The following is a 16,499-nucleotide window of genomic DNA, read 5'->3' on the forward strand; positions in this document are numbered from 1 at the left end:
AAAAAGTAAATGTCAATGCATTGTTTTATTATTGTTGCATTGTTGTATGTAATACTTAAAGTACCGTATGGCTCTAAATCTACGCCTGCCTTCCTACCCTCATATCAATATCACATTTATTTCTAGAGCACAGTTCCAGTAGTGGGATTGAATGTGAGATTGAATAAGTGCACTCAATAACGTCCACAATGGTTTCGGACACCCAAATGGCTGTTCCCTCAAATATTGCCCTATTTAAAGTTTTTTGGCTTTTAGTATGAATATGTTAGCCTTACTGTTATCTATAAGCTAGTGTGCTCCAAAAAAGTGACAAAAGTCGCATTTAGAAGACCAAACCCAACGTTGAAAATGAAAATCAGGTTTATGTCAGAATCCAATGTCAGATTGACATTGATCTCCAACGTTGGACAGACGTTGTATTGTGGTTGAAAATGAAAATCGGGTTGACGTCAGAAACCAACATCAGTCGGGTTCTGACGTCAACCCGACTTTTATTTTCAATCAATATCCAACGTCAATCTGACGTCGGGTTCTGATGTCAATCAGATGCAGGGTTCTGTCGTCAACCCCACTTTCATTTCCAACCAAAATGCAACCCCTGCAACCAAAATCATCCACTGACTGATGTTACTTTCTACTCAAGGACCTTGACAGAATTGTAGTGGAGTAAAAAGTACGATATTTGTCTTTCAAATGTAGTGAAGTTAAAGTAAAAAGTTTCCAGAAAAAATAATACTCAAGTAAAGTACAAATACTCAAAAAGTGTACTTAAGTACAGTACTCAAGTAAATGTACTTTGTTACTGTCCACCTCTGCAAGCGCATTATCAGTTTTTTTTTTTAACAGTTAGGCCTAACTTTTAGTCTTAAATTCAAGTTCTTTTCCATATGAATGTGGTACTAAAGAGTTGGTAATGCTTTAAACTTTATCTATGATGGGGAAAATCACTTTGTTAAAGATACCTATATATAGCTAATAACAACATGCAGTTACATGACATAAAACCGAACAACTCGAACCCGAAGACTCGAAACGTGAACTTGTCAATTCTGTATCCGGTACAGACTGCATAGCTCAGTTTATGAGGATCACAGGATGAACGAACGACTCAGATCAGGAGGTGAGGTAAACTAACAGACTGCATAGCCTGAAGACCCAGATAAATGAATTAATCGTTTCTGTTTCTCATAATTTGGCCTTTTCCTTGCATTGCAATTTTTTTCTTATTCTAAATGCGATAAACATTTGATGTGTTTGGGGAATTTGGCTATTAACATATCATTTTAAATACATTCTGCTGAAATGAACGAAATTACTCGAAAAAAGATTTGTTCATTTTGAGGAACGAGATTCAAAGATCCGAGTCAGTAAAATTATCCGAACTTCCCCCATCACACCCCCTCTCTCACACCCCTCTCCCCACCTCCCTCCCCCTCTCACCACCTCCCTCCCCTTCTCTCACACCCCCCCTCCCCCTCTCTCTCTCACACACCCCCATCCCCCCCCCCCCTCTCACACACCCTCTCTCCCCCCTCACACCCCCTCACTCTGCCCCCCATCCTTCTAACCTAACCCTAATGTGGCTTAATTTCGTTGTGTTGTAAACTTATGTTTGCTTTTTAAATTTTGTTGTGTTGTGCACTACTGGGCCACCGTACCACCCAGACGTAAGAGAACAGTTACCAGCGTGAGGTTGGACTGTGTCGCAGGTAAGATGGGCCGGCAGAACCTCTTCTGGGACCCGACTGCAGCAGGGAACGGTGGAGAGGAGTGAAGCGCCGACACCAGGTTTATCCGGCCGATCCACGAGTTCATCTGCTCCGTGGACCTGAAGGACACACGATCATCACTCAGATCTGACTGTTAATGCTTCTGAAGAGAATCTGCACACACACTCACACAGCCTCAAACGCACACACTCACGCAGCCTCGAAGAGGAAGACTCTCCAGTCGGCCGTCTGCAGGCGAAACACGTGCGGGCGTTTGGTGTAGTTCAGGGCTCGCTCGGCCAGAGCGTGATGAACACTGACCACCTCCTCCGAGCTCTGGCAGTCCTTCCCGTAATCATCCTGGACACACACACACACACTGATCAACAATCTAGCTTTCACTGCTATTAGTATTGATGCTTTGGCAAGGTTGTATAAAAAGCAGACATCCCACTAAAGCACTGCAAAACATGACGACGTGTGTCATCTGTTTGTATTGACATATTCCTCATATCTACCATCATCAGTCTCTGGCGATTACCTTCTGCAGGTAAAGCACCATTCCCTTCAGCATGGCATAGAACGTCTTCCAGCTTCGCTTCCCCCACGGAGCTGCAAATCAGTTCAATTAGTGATCAGCGTGTTAAATGTGCTCTAGGGTGGTCAAGATGGTCAACTCATTGACTAGACAAAAAATGGCTAGTTAGTTTGAGTTTTTGTCTAGCGTTTCCAGCGGTGGTGATGAATTGTTGGACTGTCTGACTGTCAGCGGCTCGGTGAACATGGTGAAATTGTGTTTCTAAATACATCCACTGCCACTATAAGTTCATACTATCAAACAACATCATTTCTGTCTGGCTTCAGAGCAGTAATGCTTTTAGTATGCTTTTTTTTTTTTTGAGGACTGAAAGTTTTGTGGAATAAAATAATATAGTTAATTATTCTTTGTATTTGTTGAAAATCGATCAGTTAAGCTACCAAAGCAAAGAGATCAAAGGTGAAAACTAGCAGGGCTGGCCTCCAATAGTCGACTAGAAGAGGTTTGGTTGACCAAAATGTTATTAGTTGGTTAGTCACAGAAAAAAACTCCACAGGAAGTGGCGAAATCACACAGGCTGTGACGGACAGATCGTTAACGGCAACCCTAGCCTCAAATATGGCTTATCACTTGAAACATGTAAGTAGCAGCAACTTTACAAATACTCTGTCATTTTTGGTCATACATATAAGAGTAATGCAAACTGTAAAGGGTCTACTTTTATTTCTGTAAACTCACAATAACAACAAAAAGTTGTGCTTTTGTAAAATAAAGAAAACAGGATGCGTTTTCTGCTGTCCCGGTTTTAGTGACCCGAAACTCAGTGTAGCCTATACTTGCCTCACAGACATGAGAAATATACTGTATCTATAGAAAGCTTTATATGTCTTTTAAATGAACCAATTCAAATGGAAAATAAATATTCTCAGATTATGTAATCCGTATGAAACCTGCATGTAGGCGTGTCCACTAATGCGGAGATGATGAGTCAGCATCGTCAACTTAATCTCTGCAGCCGAACACACAGAAAACATTATCAATTAATTATTCAAATGTTTTGACAGTCTCCTATTCATAGGTAATCATTACGTTTGCTGGTGCGCTGTGGCAAGCTTTAAGCGTGTGTTTCAGTGCTGATTAGGCTATGTATTATATAGGCAATTAAAAGCTCAATATGATTTATGGCTTATTAATATAAACGAGCGATTAGTTGAATAATCGCTTAAATGGACGACTACTAGTCAACTAGTAAAATATTTAGTCGAGGGCAGCTAGACGCTAGGGACATGTCTTTACCAATATCCAGTTAGTGATTACTGAATTGTCCCTAGCTATAATAATGATCAAACAATTAAAATATACTCATATGGAACCACTGTTGTTGTAATTGTGGCCGCATCTGAAATGGGTCGTACCATTGACATTACCTGAGAAGTCACAGTAAATAAATGTCCCCCAGCAATGTCAAAATCAAACCGACGCACTGGAAAGAAATGCGTCTGAACGTTGTCTGGTGAACATGGCATCTTCGGAGCTGTTTACACTGGCCACTTCATGCGTTTTCTCAGATCGAATAGCTGTCTGATTATCAAAACGATTCCATTTACACCTGGTCACATAAATGTGTTTTTGCAAAACGGATATAAATCCGATCTTCAATTCCCGCGCTATATGCAGATTTAATGGAGTGCACGTCACCGAAAGCAACAGATATGAGCTGACCCAGACCTCCTCCTTAAGTGGTTTGAGCGATCGGATTCAAATCCGTCTCGGATGCGTGTCGGTGGGCATTTACACCTGGGCCCGTATCCCTAAAGAATTTTTGTGCAAAAAGTGGCTCCTAGCGGCCAAATTCTAAGAAAATTCTCAGAGTCATGACGTTTTCTTAGAATTTCCCCTAAAAGTGACACGAATATCCCAGTTAATATAAAAGCTATTCCTCAAGATTCCTAGCGCTTAAAAGGGCTCCTAAGGCGAGATCTGCTAAGAGCAGGGAAGAGGACTTTTAGTGGCTTAGGAGTTCCCCTAAGCAGCTGCACAAAATGGCCAACAGAGGAGGCAGGAGAGATGTCCTGCAAACACTGGATGACAGGGAATTATTGAGACGCTACAGATTGGACTGAGCCGTGTTACCCTCGTTAAGACCACACTGAGTTGTAACGTTGCAATTTCTACTTCATTAAGGACAGCCCCTTGAGATAGGCCATCTTGTTTTCAATGGGGTCCATATGTGAGTGAAAGTACAAAATATGCCAGCTAGGATATTAATATGAGCAAATAAGACACGAATCATTATTTGAACAGGGTGTAATGAGCTTAAGTTTTCACATATTTTAGATTCTAATGTTAGGCTATAACCCCTACAGCTTACTATTCATTTTCCAGATATTTTCTTGAATGTGAAATATTATTTACAATTACAGTCTGCATAAGATTAGAGTGTATAATTATGTTTATTGATTTGAGGGTACATCCTTTGCTCATTATCACCAAAAGTTCATTTTCATCAAACTTGTAGGATCAACCAATCACGGCTTTTGAAATGATGACTCGTACCTAACAACGGGGTCAACCACACCTCCTCACTAAGATAGGATTTTCCATCCATTCCTTGCTCAGAGTTCACTGAAAATGTTCTGGAATCACTTCTAAGCTAAAACTCCTGGCAAGGAATTTTTAGGTTAAGTTAGGAGCTCTCTGAGAGGATTCTCAGAATCTTTAGGGATACGGGCCCTGGTCTTTTCATGATCGGATAGCTTTCCGATCACAGAAAACTAATGAAGTGGCCAGGTGTGAACAGCCCCTTTAAGACCGACTACTGCATATATGTAGCTTTGGTCATATCTGTACATGTGACTTGACTTTATCCACACTGTGACTCACTGCGTTTGCCATCAATGTCTGCATGTGCTTTACGCTTTAAAAAGCCTTTCTGGAAGACCGTGGCCTTCCTATCGTGAGGGAGATCCTGGAAGGGGTTACTCTTCGATCGCAGGTGCCCGTCCTGGTCCAAGTCCTGCTCGAGCATCAGGGATTTGGCCAGAACCTCATCCTCTCTGGGAACAGAGATAATACAATACAATACATTGTTTATTTATAAAGCACAATTTAAAAACAACCAAAGTTGACCAAAGTGCTGTCAAAAAAAATAAAAAATCTAAGAATAAAACGCAAGCTGTAAAATAGGTGTAACACACAAAAGTAAAATCATAAAACAGCAAGTCAAGATATAAAGCAGATAAAGCAGCAGATCAGAAGTCAGATGCGCACTGCAGGTTTACTCACACGGCCCACTGAAGCGGATCGCTCTTGATGGAGCTGTAGAGACTCTGAAAGAGACAGAAGAAACCGAATCACTACTGACCACCACAGCAGTGAAGCTTATGATGCAACACATGAAGCTTTGGCAAACATACCTTCAGACAGTCCTTGCTGAAATTCTCGCCTCCATTCATGCCGTTCAGATTTGACACAAACTCAGCCATGGACATGGACTTCCCGACATTCTGACGACACAAGTAAAGGATTACTCTTACAAAGATCAAGTGACATCACAAGTGCACTACTCGTTCAAATGTTTGGGGTCTAAACTATCCCTTTTTCTATGTGGGTAACACGTGACACTCACCACTGCACACCTCTGCTTGCTTAGTTGGGGACACTTATTACTCTTAATATTATTGATCAGCCTGCCTTTACAGCATTGTATGAGAACTGAACTGAGCTGAACGATGACATTACTGTTTTCTCTAGAGCTGCTGTATCGATAAATGAACTAAGAGTGCATTTACACGACAATGATGTACTGAAAACGGGAACGTTTTTTCCTCTGTACAGATGAAAACATTATCAAAATTATTCCCGTTCAGACAGATCAGCGAAAAACGGCTAAAAACGCTGTATTATTCATGCCAGACAAGTAATTGGCGATGTCACTTTGTAAAGAAAGACTATGTGCACATACACACTCAAATGCATATGCCTAGAGACTAAACACATAATGCACATGTGCACGCCGTCACTGTTTTCACAGATTCACGTTTTTAAAGTTTACACGCAGATGATAACAGTATCGCTTTCAAAACTCGCTTTCAAAAACTTGCACTTTGAGACCTATTTAAGTGTGCGTTCTCAAATGGCCAGAACGCATTAAAAGTTTTCTGTTTTCAGTTGAAAATGGTGTCGTGTAAGCAGCCCCTAAGTTAATAACTAATGATTTTTACAACAGAAATAAATCAACCAAAAACTTTTGCTGGACAATGACTTTCTTCTAGAGCTGCTGTACAGCCCAAACTAATCTTTGTTGCATTATTTTCCTGTCATCACTGTAAAGCTGCTTTGAAACAATCTGTATTGTAAAAAAGCGCTATAAATGAAGGAGACGTGACTCACCTGTCCGTGTAGGTCTGAGTTGAGCAGCATTACGGCACAGGTGAGCGTGAGCACGGATCCTGCTGAGGAGAATCCCTCAGGATTACACTGCTGGAAACGAGAGGAGAAGCTATGCAGGACTCTCTCACGCTCCTGAGTCTCACCCGTCAGAACAACCACCTTCAGAAACGACCTAAGAATCAGGATGAGCCCAAAAACAGTTGAGCGATCTCTTGACGGAGATGCATGTCCTCACTGGTCAGATTTATTGGGAATGAGAAGCCTACCGCAGCGCTTGCTCCAGAGTCTGGCTGGTAAAGTCGAAGAACTTGAGGTACTCTTCCCCAACAGCACGACTGAACTCGTTGCTATCAAAAGAACAGGCAAATGAGAAGACTTGGTCGAGACACAGATAGTTTCATACACTTCATCAATGCCAGGTAAAGACTTACTCTTTGTCCAGATGCCTGACCACATCTGTGCGCTGAAACCCGTCCAGCCTGTAGAGCCTCTCAGCCAAGCGTTGAGCCTCGGCCCGGTTCCCCACCTCAGCACTGCCGTTCATGCAACGACCCACGGGGTTAGTATCCGGATCCTCCGCTGATGTCATACGCTGCTCTGATGTCATATCCTCCGCTGATGTCATACGCTGCTCTGATATCATATCCTCCGCTGATGTCATACACTGCTCTGATGTCATATCCTCCGCTGATGTCATACGCTGCACTGATGTCATATCCTCCGCTGATGTCATACGCTGCACTGATGTCATATCCTCCGCTGATGTCATACGCTGCTCTGATGTCATATCCTCTTCCGCTGCATGTGTCCGGTCACTGGACTCTGATCCTGGCGTCTGCTGGCAGGGTTTCTGCTCATCGGAACACCGGACCCGCTCCGGGGATTCCCGCTCGCCTGGCTCTCTCGGCTCAGGCTCTTGTGCTTCTGCTGGAAGCCCGTTTTCAGGCTCAACCTTTTGCTCTGAGTTTACCAGCTGTTCTCTATATTTCGCTCGGTCTAAGCCATGAATGTCATTACTCTGGCTCATCTCTGTCGCTGTAACGGATGTGCTCATCTTGTCTGGCTCTTGTGTCAGTGTTGATTCCTTGAGGTCCACCGAACCGTTGGTGAGGTCCGACAGCGGCTCGGGTGGATCTGTTATGGTGTTCTGTGACTGATCCGACTGGACCGCTGGAGGACTGGACTCTTCCTTCTCCACAACCTCCGGTTCTTCAATCGGATCCTGAGGACCGGTTCTTGCATCTGCTGATTCTCCGTTGGCTTCGGTCTCAGTCCACTCTCCTGTTTCCTCTTCACTGCCTGAATCTGTGCTTTCCTCATGGGTGAACAGCATTCTGGGAAGGACTAACATGCCGGGTTCCTCGTGTTCTTGCGACGGTGAGCTCTCTTGAACTGGTCGAATCTCTGAGTCTCTTGTGTCCATAAGGATCTGAGCACCATCAGAAAGATCAAAATGCACTTCAGCCACATCTGCTCTGGAATCTGATGGAAAAAGCAAAGATAAACACTTGCATTACAGATTTCAGAAGAACACTTCAGTGTTCTCAGAGTATTTGTGGCTTCTTTTTCTAAAAACACAAAAAGGCCTTCCAGAACAACACCCAGTCCAAACCTCTAGGAATGTAAAGGCTGACGGGAAACTGGTGTGCATGTGACCACATTTTAAAGGTTATGCAACGAGACACTTGAAGAGGAAGCCAAATCGACTGAGTTAGCAAACAGCTCGACATTCACAGCTGACAAACACATGGCCATTTCACAACCGTCAAACAATTACAACCTAACCCATTGAACAATATGATTTAAAGCACTTCTATACTGTAAATCACATCAGCTTTAAGCATTGAGACGTTACCTGTGATATCTGCAGAAGATGTGGAGGACTGCTCATGTGAAGCTGCCATCTGTGTTTGTGAATCTGATTTCTGTGCATCACGTGCCTGTCGGGCGAAAAACATCAGAACAGATTCACTTCACCCAAACTTTCAGCATCTTTTGGTCAAATCTAAACCAACTCATTCAAAAAATGTTCCAGCCTTAAATGGTGAACTAAAAAATGAATCTTTTCGTTTCAAAAGCTGTTCCTCTAAGGTACGAATATATTAAACCACATTCTAAAGTGCACACAAATATAAAGAAAGCAGGTCCCCGGTTACTGACACAAGAACATGTCTACCAGAGAAACCACACGGTCCTTCCGCTGCTCGGCTCAAATATACAGTACCTGGGAAGAAGCAAGCCTGACGTCCTCTTCTGACTCGGCTTCAGCCGGCAAATCAAACACGCCATCCTGATTCGGGATATAACTGAGGTCTGCGGACGGCAGATTCAAGGTCCAGTCAAATCCTGGTCCGTCAGCGTAGTCCAGTTCAGGGTGGGATCCAGGAGACGGGGGTTCTGCGGGAGTCTCTGGAGTTTCAGGAGCGTCCCACTGCACAGTGGCATGAGAGAGAGGAGAGACCGGGAACACGGTCGGAGAGAGATCGGACACATCCAGACCCACGAGCCTGTGATCGGACACATCCAGACCCACGCTCTTCATAGAGATGCCCTCGTCCTCCTGCTTCATTCTCTCGATGTACTGCTGGGCCTCCAGGTAAGGCTCAGATTCCTGATAGTCTACGATATTCTCCATAGTCTTCTCATTTAGATGGTCATGATGAGGAGTTTAGGAAGGGCTTGTGTTCAGTCTTTGTCCACAGTGATGAGCAGGGCGTCCATTTTGAGATCGACGTTTAGAAACACTGTTTCCTCCCACGTAGAACAAAATTTTCAACCAACAAGCTCCAAGAGACTGAAAGAGATTTCAGAAAACAAATGACATCTATATCATCATGAGCATTCATTCCATACAACATGTGATCCAACATTTAGAGTATGAAAACGCTCATTTCAGTCTAAGGTGCATCCGTAGAGATAAAAAAATGTCATTAGCCATCATATCCATGCTGCTCTGACACCACAAAACCACCACAACTTACAGCCGTGTGTGTGAGAACGCTGAATCTCTCATTTCTGCTATTTTAATGGAAGGTCTGCAGACCAGCTGCTTGAGTTCAACATTTACACAAAAGAAAATATAAACGGCACATTGCAATGGAAATTTCCTTATTATGAATTTCTCATTATTTATGTCCAAACGACAGGACCAGAGTGAGTGTTTGCAGTACTGAAAATAGTCTGTCAAAACCAGCCACAGAAATGAGCAATGAATTCATTTTTACATGTCATTCATGAAATCCCCCATAAGCTGCATGTCTGGTTTGCGTGTTCGCATTGCCCTTACAAGCAGCACACGATCAATGAGGTGATTTATAGTATCTAATGTGATGATGGTTTCAGAGAAATGTAGAGAATGAAGCTCACCTCAGCCGTGTCCTTCAGTAAAGCCCTCTGAACTCTTTTACAAGACTCACAGGGCGGATGTGCTCTGCTAAGAGTTTTGCTCAAGAAGCACTGAGACACATTTACACTTCCTGACCACAAACAACTTCCACTGACAGAGAGAGAGAGAGAGAGAGAGAGAGAGAGAGAGAGAGAGAAGAGAGAGAGAGAGAGAGAGAGAGAGAGAGAGAGAGAGAGAGAGAGAAGAGAAGAGAGAGAGAGAGAGAGAGAGAGAGAGAGAGAGAGAGAGAGAGAGAGCGAGAGAGAGAGCGAGAGAGAAGAGAGAGAGAGAGAGAGAGAGAGAGAGCGAGAGAGAGAGAGAGTTTATGTGTCTGCTAAGAGTGAGATTAAGACAGACTGTTAAACGGAGAACAGTAAACCGTTTTCTTGCAGCTCAGAATGACTATAATCATTATCTTGAACACAAGCACTCTAACCCTGACAGACTGATGAAACACGAACTGACCCTGATAGAGAGAGAGATCAGCGCATCACTTCCTGCTGCTCCTCACATCACCTCACACTTCCTGTGCTGTAGATCAAGAGCATATGAAAGTGCCAGATTATCATGTTTCTTCCAGTGACATAAACTGAGTCATTATAACACAGATTAATCTTCATATCTGATCATCTGTGAAGGTCAGACTGTGTTTAAACAACAACACTATATTCACTAAAGTTAGAAACGCACAGTTAGTTAAAAAATCAAGTCACCCTCATTTATACAGCGCTTTTAAAATTATAGATTGTTTCACAGCAGCTTTACAGTGATAATAGGAGATTACAGTAACAGAGATTGTTTTGGCTTTACAGCAGCTCTAGAATAAAGTTATTGTCCAGATAAAGTTAGTTTGATTGATTCACTTTTCCGTCGCAAACATCATTAGTTATTAACTTAACCTAACAGAAAACCCTTAATGAACCCCTAACCCTAACTCTTACACAACACCGCTCTACAACAGTGCCTGGAGCTCGAGAAACCTTGAAACAGGTTCCAAGGTGCAAGCCTTGAAAGATTTTGGGAAAAAAAGGTTATCTCTGCGCAAACTTCAAAAACTCAAACCCGCGAAAACGCAGACGGCGTACACATGCGTATTACGTGTTTAGTCTATAGGTATGCGCGTTTGTGAGTGTGAGTGTGTGTCCAGGCGCTGGTCATTCATCAGATCTGGATACGGCCTGGATCCGGCGGACTGCGGTAAACCTCGGGATAAACAGAGACTAATATTAGCATAGATGCCATTCTTCTTATGATGTAACGAGTACATCAGGATTTATGGGAAGTGTTCCCGGTTCTGGCTGGCCTAATCTATGCAGCCTAACATTGAATTATAGAAGTCTATAATGTGTTATGTGAATGCTAGGTCAAAGAGATGTGTCTTTAATCTAGCTTTGAACTGACAGAGTGTGTCTGCTTCCCGGACAATGGTAGGAAGACTGTTCCAAAGTTTAGGTGCTAAATAGGAGAAGGATCTACCGCCAGCAGTCGATTTAGATATTCTAGGTATTATCAACTGGCCGGAATTTTGAGATCGCAATAGACGTGAAGGATTATAATGCGTTAAGAGCTCACTCAAGTGTTGTGGTGCTAAACCATTTAGTGCTTTGTAAGTAATCAGCAATATTTTACAATTTATACGATGTTTAATAGGGAGCCAGTGCAGTGTTGACAGAACCGGGCTAATATGGTCATACTTCCTGGTTCTGGTAAGAACTCGAGCTGCTGCGTTTTGGACCAGCTGTAGTTTGTTTATTAAGCGTGCAGGGCAACCACCCATAATAGCATTACAGTAATCTAGCCTTGAGCTCATGAACGCATGAACTAATTGTTCCGCATTTGTCAATGAGAGCATATGGCGTAATTTAGATATATTTTTAAGATGGAAAAATGCGGTTTTACAGATGCTAGACACGTGACGTTCAAATGAAAGATTGGTATCAAAGAGCACACATACACACATACACACACACACACACACACACACACACACCCAGGTTCCTAACCGACGACGAAGACTTGACAGAGCAGCCATCAAGTGTTAGACAGTATTCTAGATTATTACGCGAGGAAGTTTTTTGTCCAATAATTAGAATCTCTTTATTTCAGAATTTAGTAGTAGGAAATTACTAGTCATCCAGTTTTTTTATATCAGCTGTGCATTCCGTTAATTTAGTGAATTGGTAAGTTTCATCAGGGCGTGAAGAAATATAGAGCTGAGTATCATCAGCATAACAGTGAAAACTAATGCCATGCTAAGGATATCTCCCAAGGGTGTGTGTGTGTGTGAGTGCGTGTGTGTGTGTGTGTGTGTGTGAGGGTAGCATGTACAGAGTGTGTGTGAGTGCGTGTGTGTGTGTGTGTGTGTGTGTGTGTGTGAGGGTAGCATGTACAGAGTGTGTGTGAGTGCGTGTGTGTGTGTGTGTGAGGGTAGCATGTACAGAGTGAACAGCAGCGGTCCTAGTACTGAGCCTTGTGGTACGCCATACTGAACTTGTGATCGATGAGACACCTCTTCATTTACTGCTACAAGCTGATAACGGTCAGATAAGTTTGATTTAAACCATGCTAGTGCAATTCCACTAATGCCAACATAATGTTCGAGTCTATTTAAAATAATGTTGTGGTCAATAGTGTCAAATGCAGCACTAAGATCGAGTAACACTAATAGAGAGATACAACCACGATCGGATAAGAGCAAATCATTTGTGACTCTAATGAGAGCTGTCTCAGTACTATGGTACGGTCTGAATCCGGACTGGAAATCCTCACAGATATCATTTCTTTCTAGAAAGGAACACAGTTGTGAGGATACTGCTTTTTCTAATATCTTTGACAGAAAAGGTAGATTCGAGATCGGCCTGTAATTGACTAATTCTGTAGGATCAAGTTTCGGGAGGGACAGACCAGGGCGGGACGGGAGGGACAGACCAGGGCGGGACGGGCGCAGACAGTCCATCGGGCGGCCAGGGCTCAGGAACAGGAACAGACACCTCCGGCTCAGGAACAGGAACAGACACCTCCGGCTCAGGAACAGGAACAGACACCTCCGGCTCAGGAACAGGAACAGACACCTCCGGCTCAGGAACAGGAACAGACACCACCGGCTCAGGCTCAGGAACAGACACCACCGGCTCAGGCTCTGGAACTGGCACCACCGGAACTGGCACTGGAACTGGCACCACCGACTCAGGCACTGGAACTGGCACCACCGGAACTGGCACTGGAGCTGGCACCAACGGCTCAGGCACTGGAACTGGCACCACTGGAACTGGCACCACCGGCTCAGGCACTGGAACTGGCACCAACGGCTCAGGCACTGGAACTGGCACCAACGGCTCAGGCACTGGAACTGGCACTGGAACTGGCACCAACGGCTCAGGCTCTAGAACTGGCACCACCGGAACTGGCACTGGAACTGGCACCACCGGCTCAGGCACTGGAACAGACATCCCCGGCTCAGGCTCAGGAACAGACACAGGCTCGGCAGGCGTGACGTGAACAGGCTCGGCGGCGGCCATCTTGTCCGAAGACACAGGCTCGGCAGGGGTGACGTGAACAGGCTCTGCGGCGGCCATCTTGTCCAAAGACACAGGCTCGGCAGGTGTGACGTGAACAGGCTCGGCGTCGGCCATCTTGTCTGAAGACACAGGCTCGGCTGGCGTGACGTGAACAGGCCCGGCGGAGGCCATCCTGTCCGAAGACACAGGCTCTGGATCGGCAGACATGCCAGGTCGCTGGGGTGGCGCCGGCAGGGCGAGCAGCTCGGGCGGGGCCGGCAGGGCGAGCAGCTCGGGCGGGGCCGGCAGGACGAGCAGCTCGGGCGGGGCCGGCAGGACGAGCAGCTCGGGCGGGGCCGGCAGGGCGAGCAGCTCGGGCGGGGCCGGCAGGACGAGCAGCTCGGGCGGGGCTGGCAGGGCGAGCAGCTTGGGCGGGGCCGGCAGGGCAAGGTACCAGGGCGACGCGTCAGGGATGGCAGTCACCTCCGGGATGGCCTCTGGGCTAGGAGCCGCCGGACAGGTCATTGAGGAGGCCCTTCTCCTCCTCCTCCGTCTCCGGACCACCGGAACTGGGACCACCGGATTCGGGACCACCGGAACTGGGACCACCGGACTCGGGATCACCGGAACTGGGTCCACCGGAACTGGGTCCACCGGATTAGCCACGGAGGAGTTCCTCCTTCTCCTCCGTTTCGGAACCACCGGAACTGGGACCACCGGAATTGGGTCCACCGGAACTGGGATCATCGGAACAGGAACCACCGGAACAGAGACCACTCCCCTGGCGATCCTCTCCCGATGACGAATGAAACCCTCCACCATCGCCTCAAAACTGACCCGATCAAAAGCTCTACAGATCAGCCAGTCCATCGGTTCATCCAGCGCATAATTAAACAGATCCCTGCAAGCCTCCTCGTCCAGGTTCAGCCCTTCAGCAGCGCGACGGAACCTCTGCCCGAACTCCCTCACCTCCATCCCCTGCTGACGGAGGGAGACCAACTCCTGAAATCGGAGAATCCGCTCCCATTGCGGACAGGAGACTGGTTGTGCCTCTCTTCTCCGCTGAGTCCTCATAATGGTCGGTTCGTTCTGTCACGGTAGGGAGGAGTGAAAAAGGTGCGAGGACTCAGGTGCAGGAGAATGAGTATTTATTAACAATAAAGAAAAACAAACACAAAACAAAACCCACGAGGGGGGAAAACATAACTATTAAATACAACACAAAACCAGAACATGAAACTTACTGCAGGATCACGGGGAACAAGAAACATTAGACAACGAACCGACACAGACTGCAAACAAGAGGGGACTAATAAAGGGAAACTAATCAAGGGGGAACAGGTGGGAGAACTCAAACAATAATCAGATAACAAGGGGGAGGGACCAGACAATGACATGAGCACATGGCTCAAAATAACAAAACACCCATGTGCAGCACAAGACAGGACAGGCATGTGACAGTTTTGTTCTAATAGGGTTGAAAAATAAGCAGATCTAGCAGCTTTTAAGGCCTCTCTGTAAGTAATCGAGCTCTCCTTCCATGAAATGCGAAATACCTCTAGTTTTGTTTTCTTCCAGTTGCGCTCCATCTCTCTGGCTGCTCTCTTAAGGGCCGAGTGTGCTCGCTGTACCACGGCGTTGGACTATTTTCTTTAATCTTCTTTAAGCACAACTGTGTCTAAAGTGCTGGAAAAGAGAGAGTTAAAAGTTTCTTTTGCAATATCTAGTTCTTATAAGCTATCTTGGATGCTGAGATGATGAAACTGATCAGGAAGATTATTAATAAAGCAATCTTTAGTGGCAGAAGTGATAGGTCTAACATATTTATAACACGGAGTCGGCTTTGCAGCCTTGGCTAAATGAAGTTTACACGAGACTAGATAATGATCTGAGATGTCATCGCTCTGCTGCAGAAAACGGCATCAACATCTATTCCATGTGATAATATTAGATCTAGAGTATGATTACGACAATGAGTAGGTCCTGACACCTGTTGTCTAACTCCAATAGAGTTCAGAATGTCTTTAAATGCCAATCCCAATGCATCTTTTTCATTATCTACATGTATATTAAAATCACCAACAATTAGGACTTTATCTGCAGCCAGAACTAACTCAGATAGAAAATCAGCAAATTCTTTGATAAAGTCTGTATGGTGCCCTGGTGGCCTGTGTACAGTAGCCAGCACAAAAAAAAAGCACAATATTAATGTGTTTTCAGGCAATAGCATTTAAATGGACAGTCTAATGCATCATGGATCATTATTTAAGTGTTTTCTTTTAATCTTCTCGAAACCGCAGATCATTAATAAGAAGCTGATAAAATCTATGAGCTGCAAGACTTGATGCGCAAAAGAGAGCATTTCTTCACATGCACAGCTTCACACACACACACACACACACACACACACACACACACACACACCCACACCCACACCCACCCACACACACACACACACTCACACACACACACACACACACTCACACACACACACACACTCACCCACCCACACACACACACACACACACACTCACATACACACACACACACACACACACACACACACACACACACACTCACACTCACACTGTCTCAGTTCTGCACGGAATTTGTTACAGTTTTAGGAATTAAAAACCTATGCGCCTTTTCAGGAAAGTGATCATATGATTGGCTGATGGCAAAAGCGGAAACACACCTGACACCCGAGGCCCCGCCCACCCAACGGCGTCACTCCTCAGTCAGCGGGTCAAACCATGACACATGTAAACGGGGATCTGCGGCTTCTTTGGACAATAAGCACAATCACGTTTAGATTTCTCAACCGATTTCAATGGTTTATGATCTGCGTGGAGAACAAAAAGGTTCTCCAATTATTAAGATTCTCGCTAGTTAGAGCTTGAAAATTATTATTTGTAATTATGAATTGTGATAACTCACGCGTGTCGAGCATAGTTTTGGTTTGTTTTTCTGGTTTAATA

The 16,499-nt window shown here is 44.9% G+C and overlaps 1 protein-coding gene across 1 annotated transcript in view; it reads right to left on the reverse strand.

Moving 5' to 3' along the window:
* Positions 1–10,148, reverse strand: part of LOC311084035 (uncharacterized protein) — a 30,422-nt gene extending 20,274 nt beyond the window's left edge. Inside the window, exons 1-12 of the mRNA XM_084115867.1 lie at positions 10,006–10,148; positions 8,864–9,433; positions 8,495–8,579; positions 7,071–8,121; positions 6,906–6,986; positions 6,640–6,811; positions 5,664–5,753; positions 5,533–5,576; positions 5,131–5,303; positions 2,251–2,321; positions 1,924–2,069; positions 1,684–1,828 (exon numbers count right to left, since the gene is read on the reverse strand). Of these exons, the coding sequence (XP_083971993.1) occupies positions 1,684–1,828; positions 1,924–2,069; positions 2,251–2,321; positions 5,131–5,303; positions 5,533–5,576; positions 5,664–5,753; positions 6,640–6,811; positions 6,906–6,986; positions 7,071–8,121; positions 8,495–8,579; positions 8,864–9,274 (2,469 nt within the window). The 5' untranslated portion in view covers positions 9,275–9,433; positions 10,006–10,148. The remainder of the gene's footprint in view (positions 1–1,683; positions 1,829–1,923; positions 2,070–2,250; positions 2,322–5,130; positions 5,304–5,532; positions 5,577–5,663; positions 5,754–6,639; positions 6,812–6,905; positions 6,987–7,070; positions 8,122–8,494; positions 8,580–8,863; positions 9,434–10,005) is intronic.
* Positions 10,149–16,499: the final 6,351 nt, after the last annotated feature.

This window comes from Abramis brama (assembly GCF_963993115.1).
Source record: "Abramis brama genome assembly, chromosome: 5".
Lineage (NCBI taxonomy): Eukaryota > Metazoa > Chordata > Actinopteri > Cypriniformes > Leuciscidae > Abramis > Abramis brama.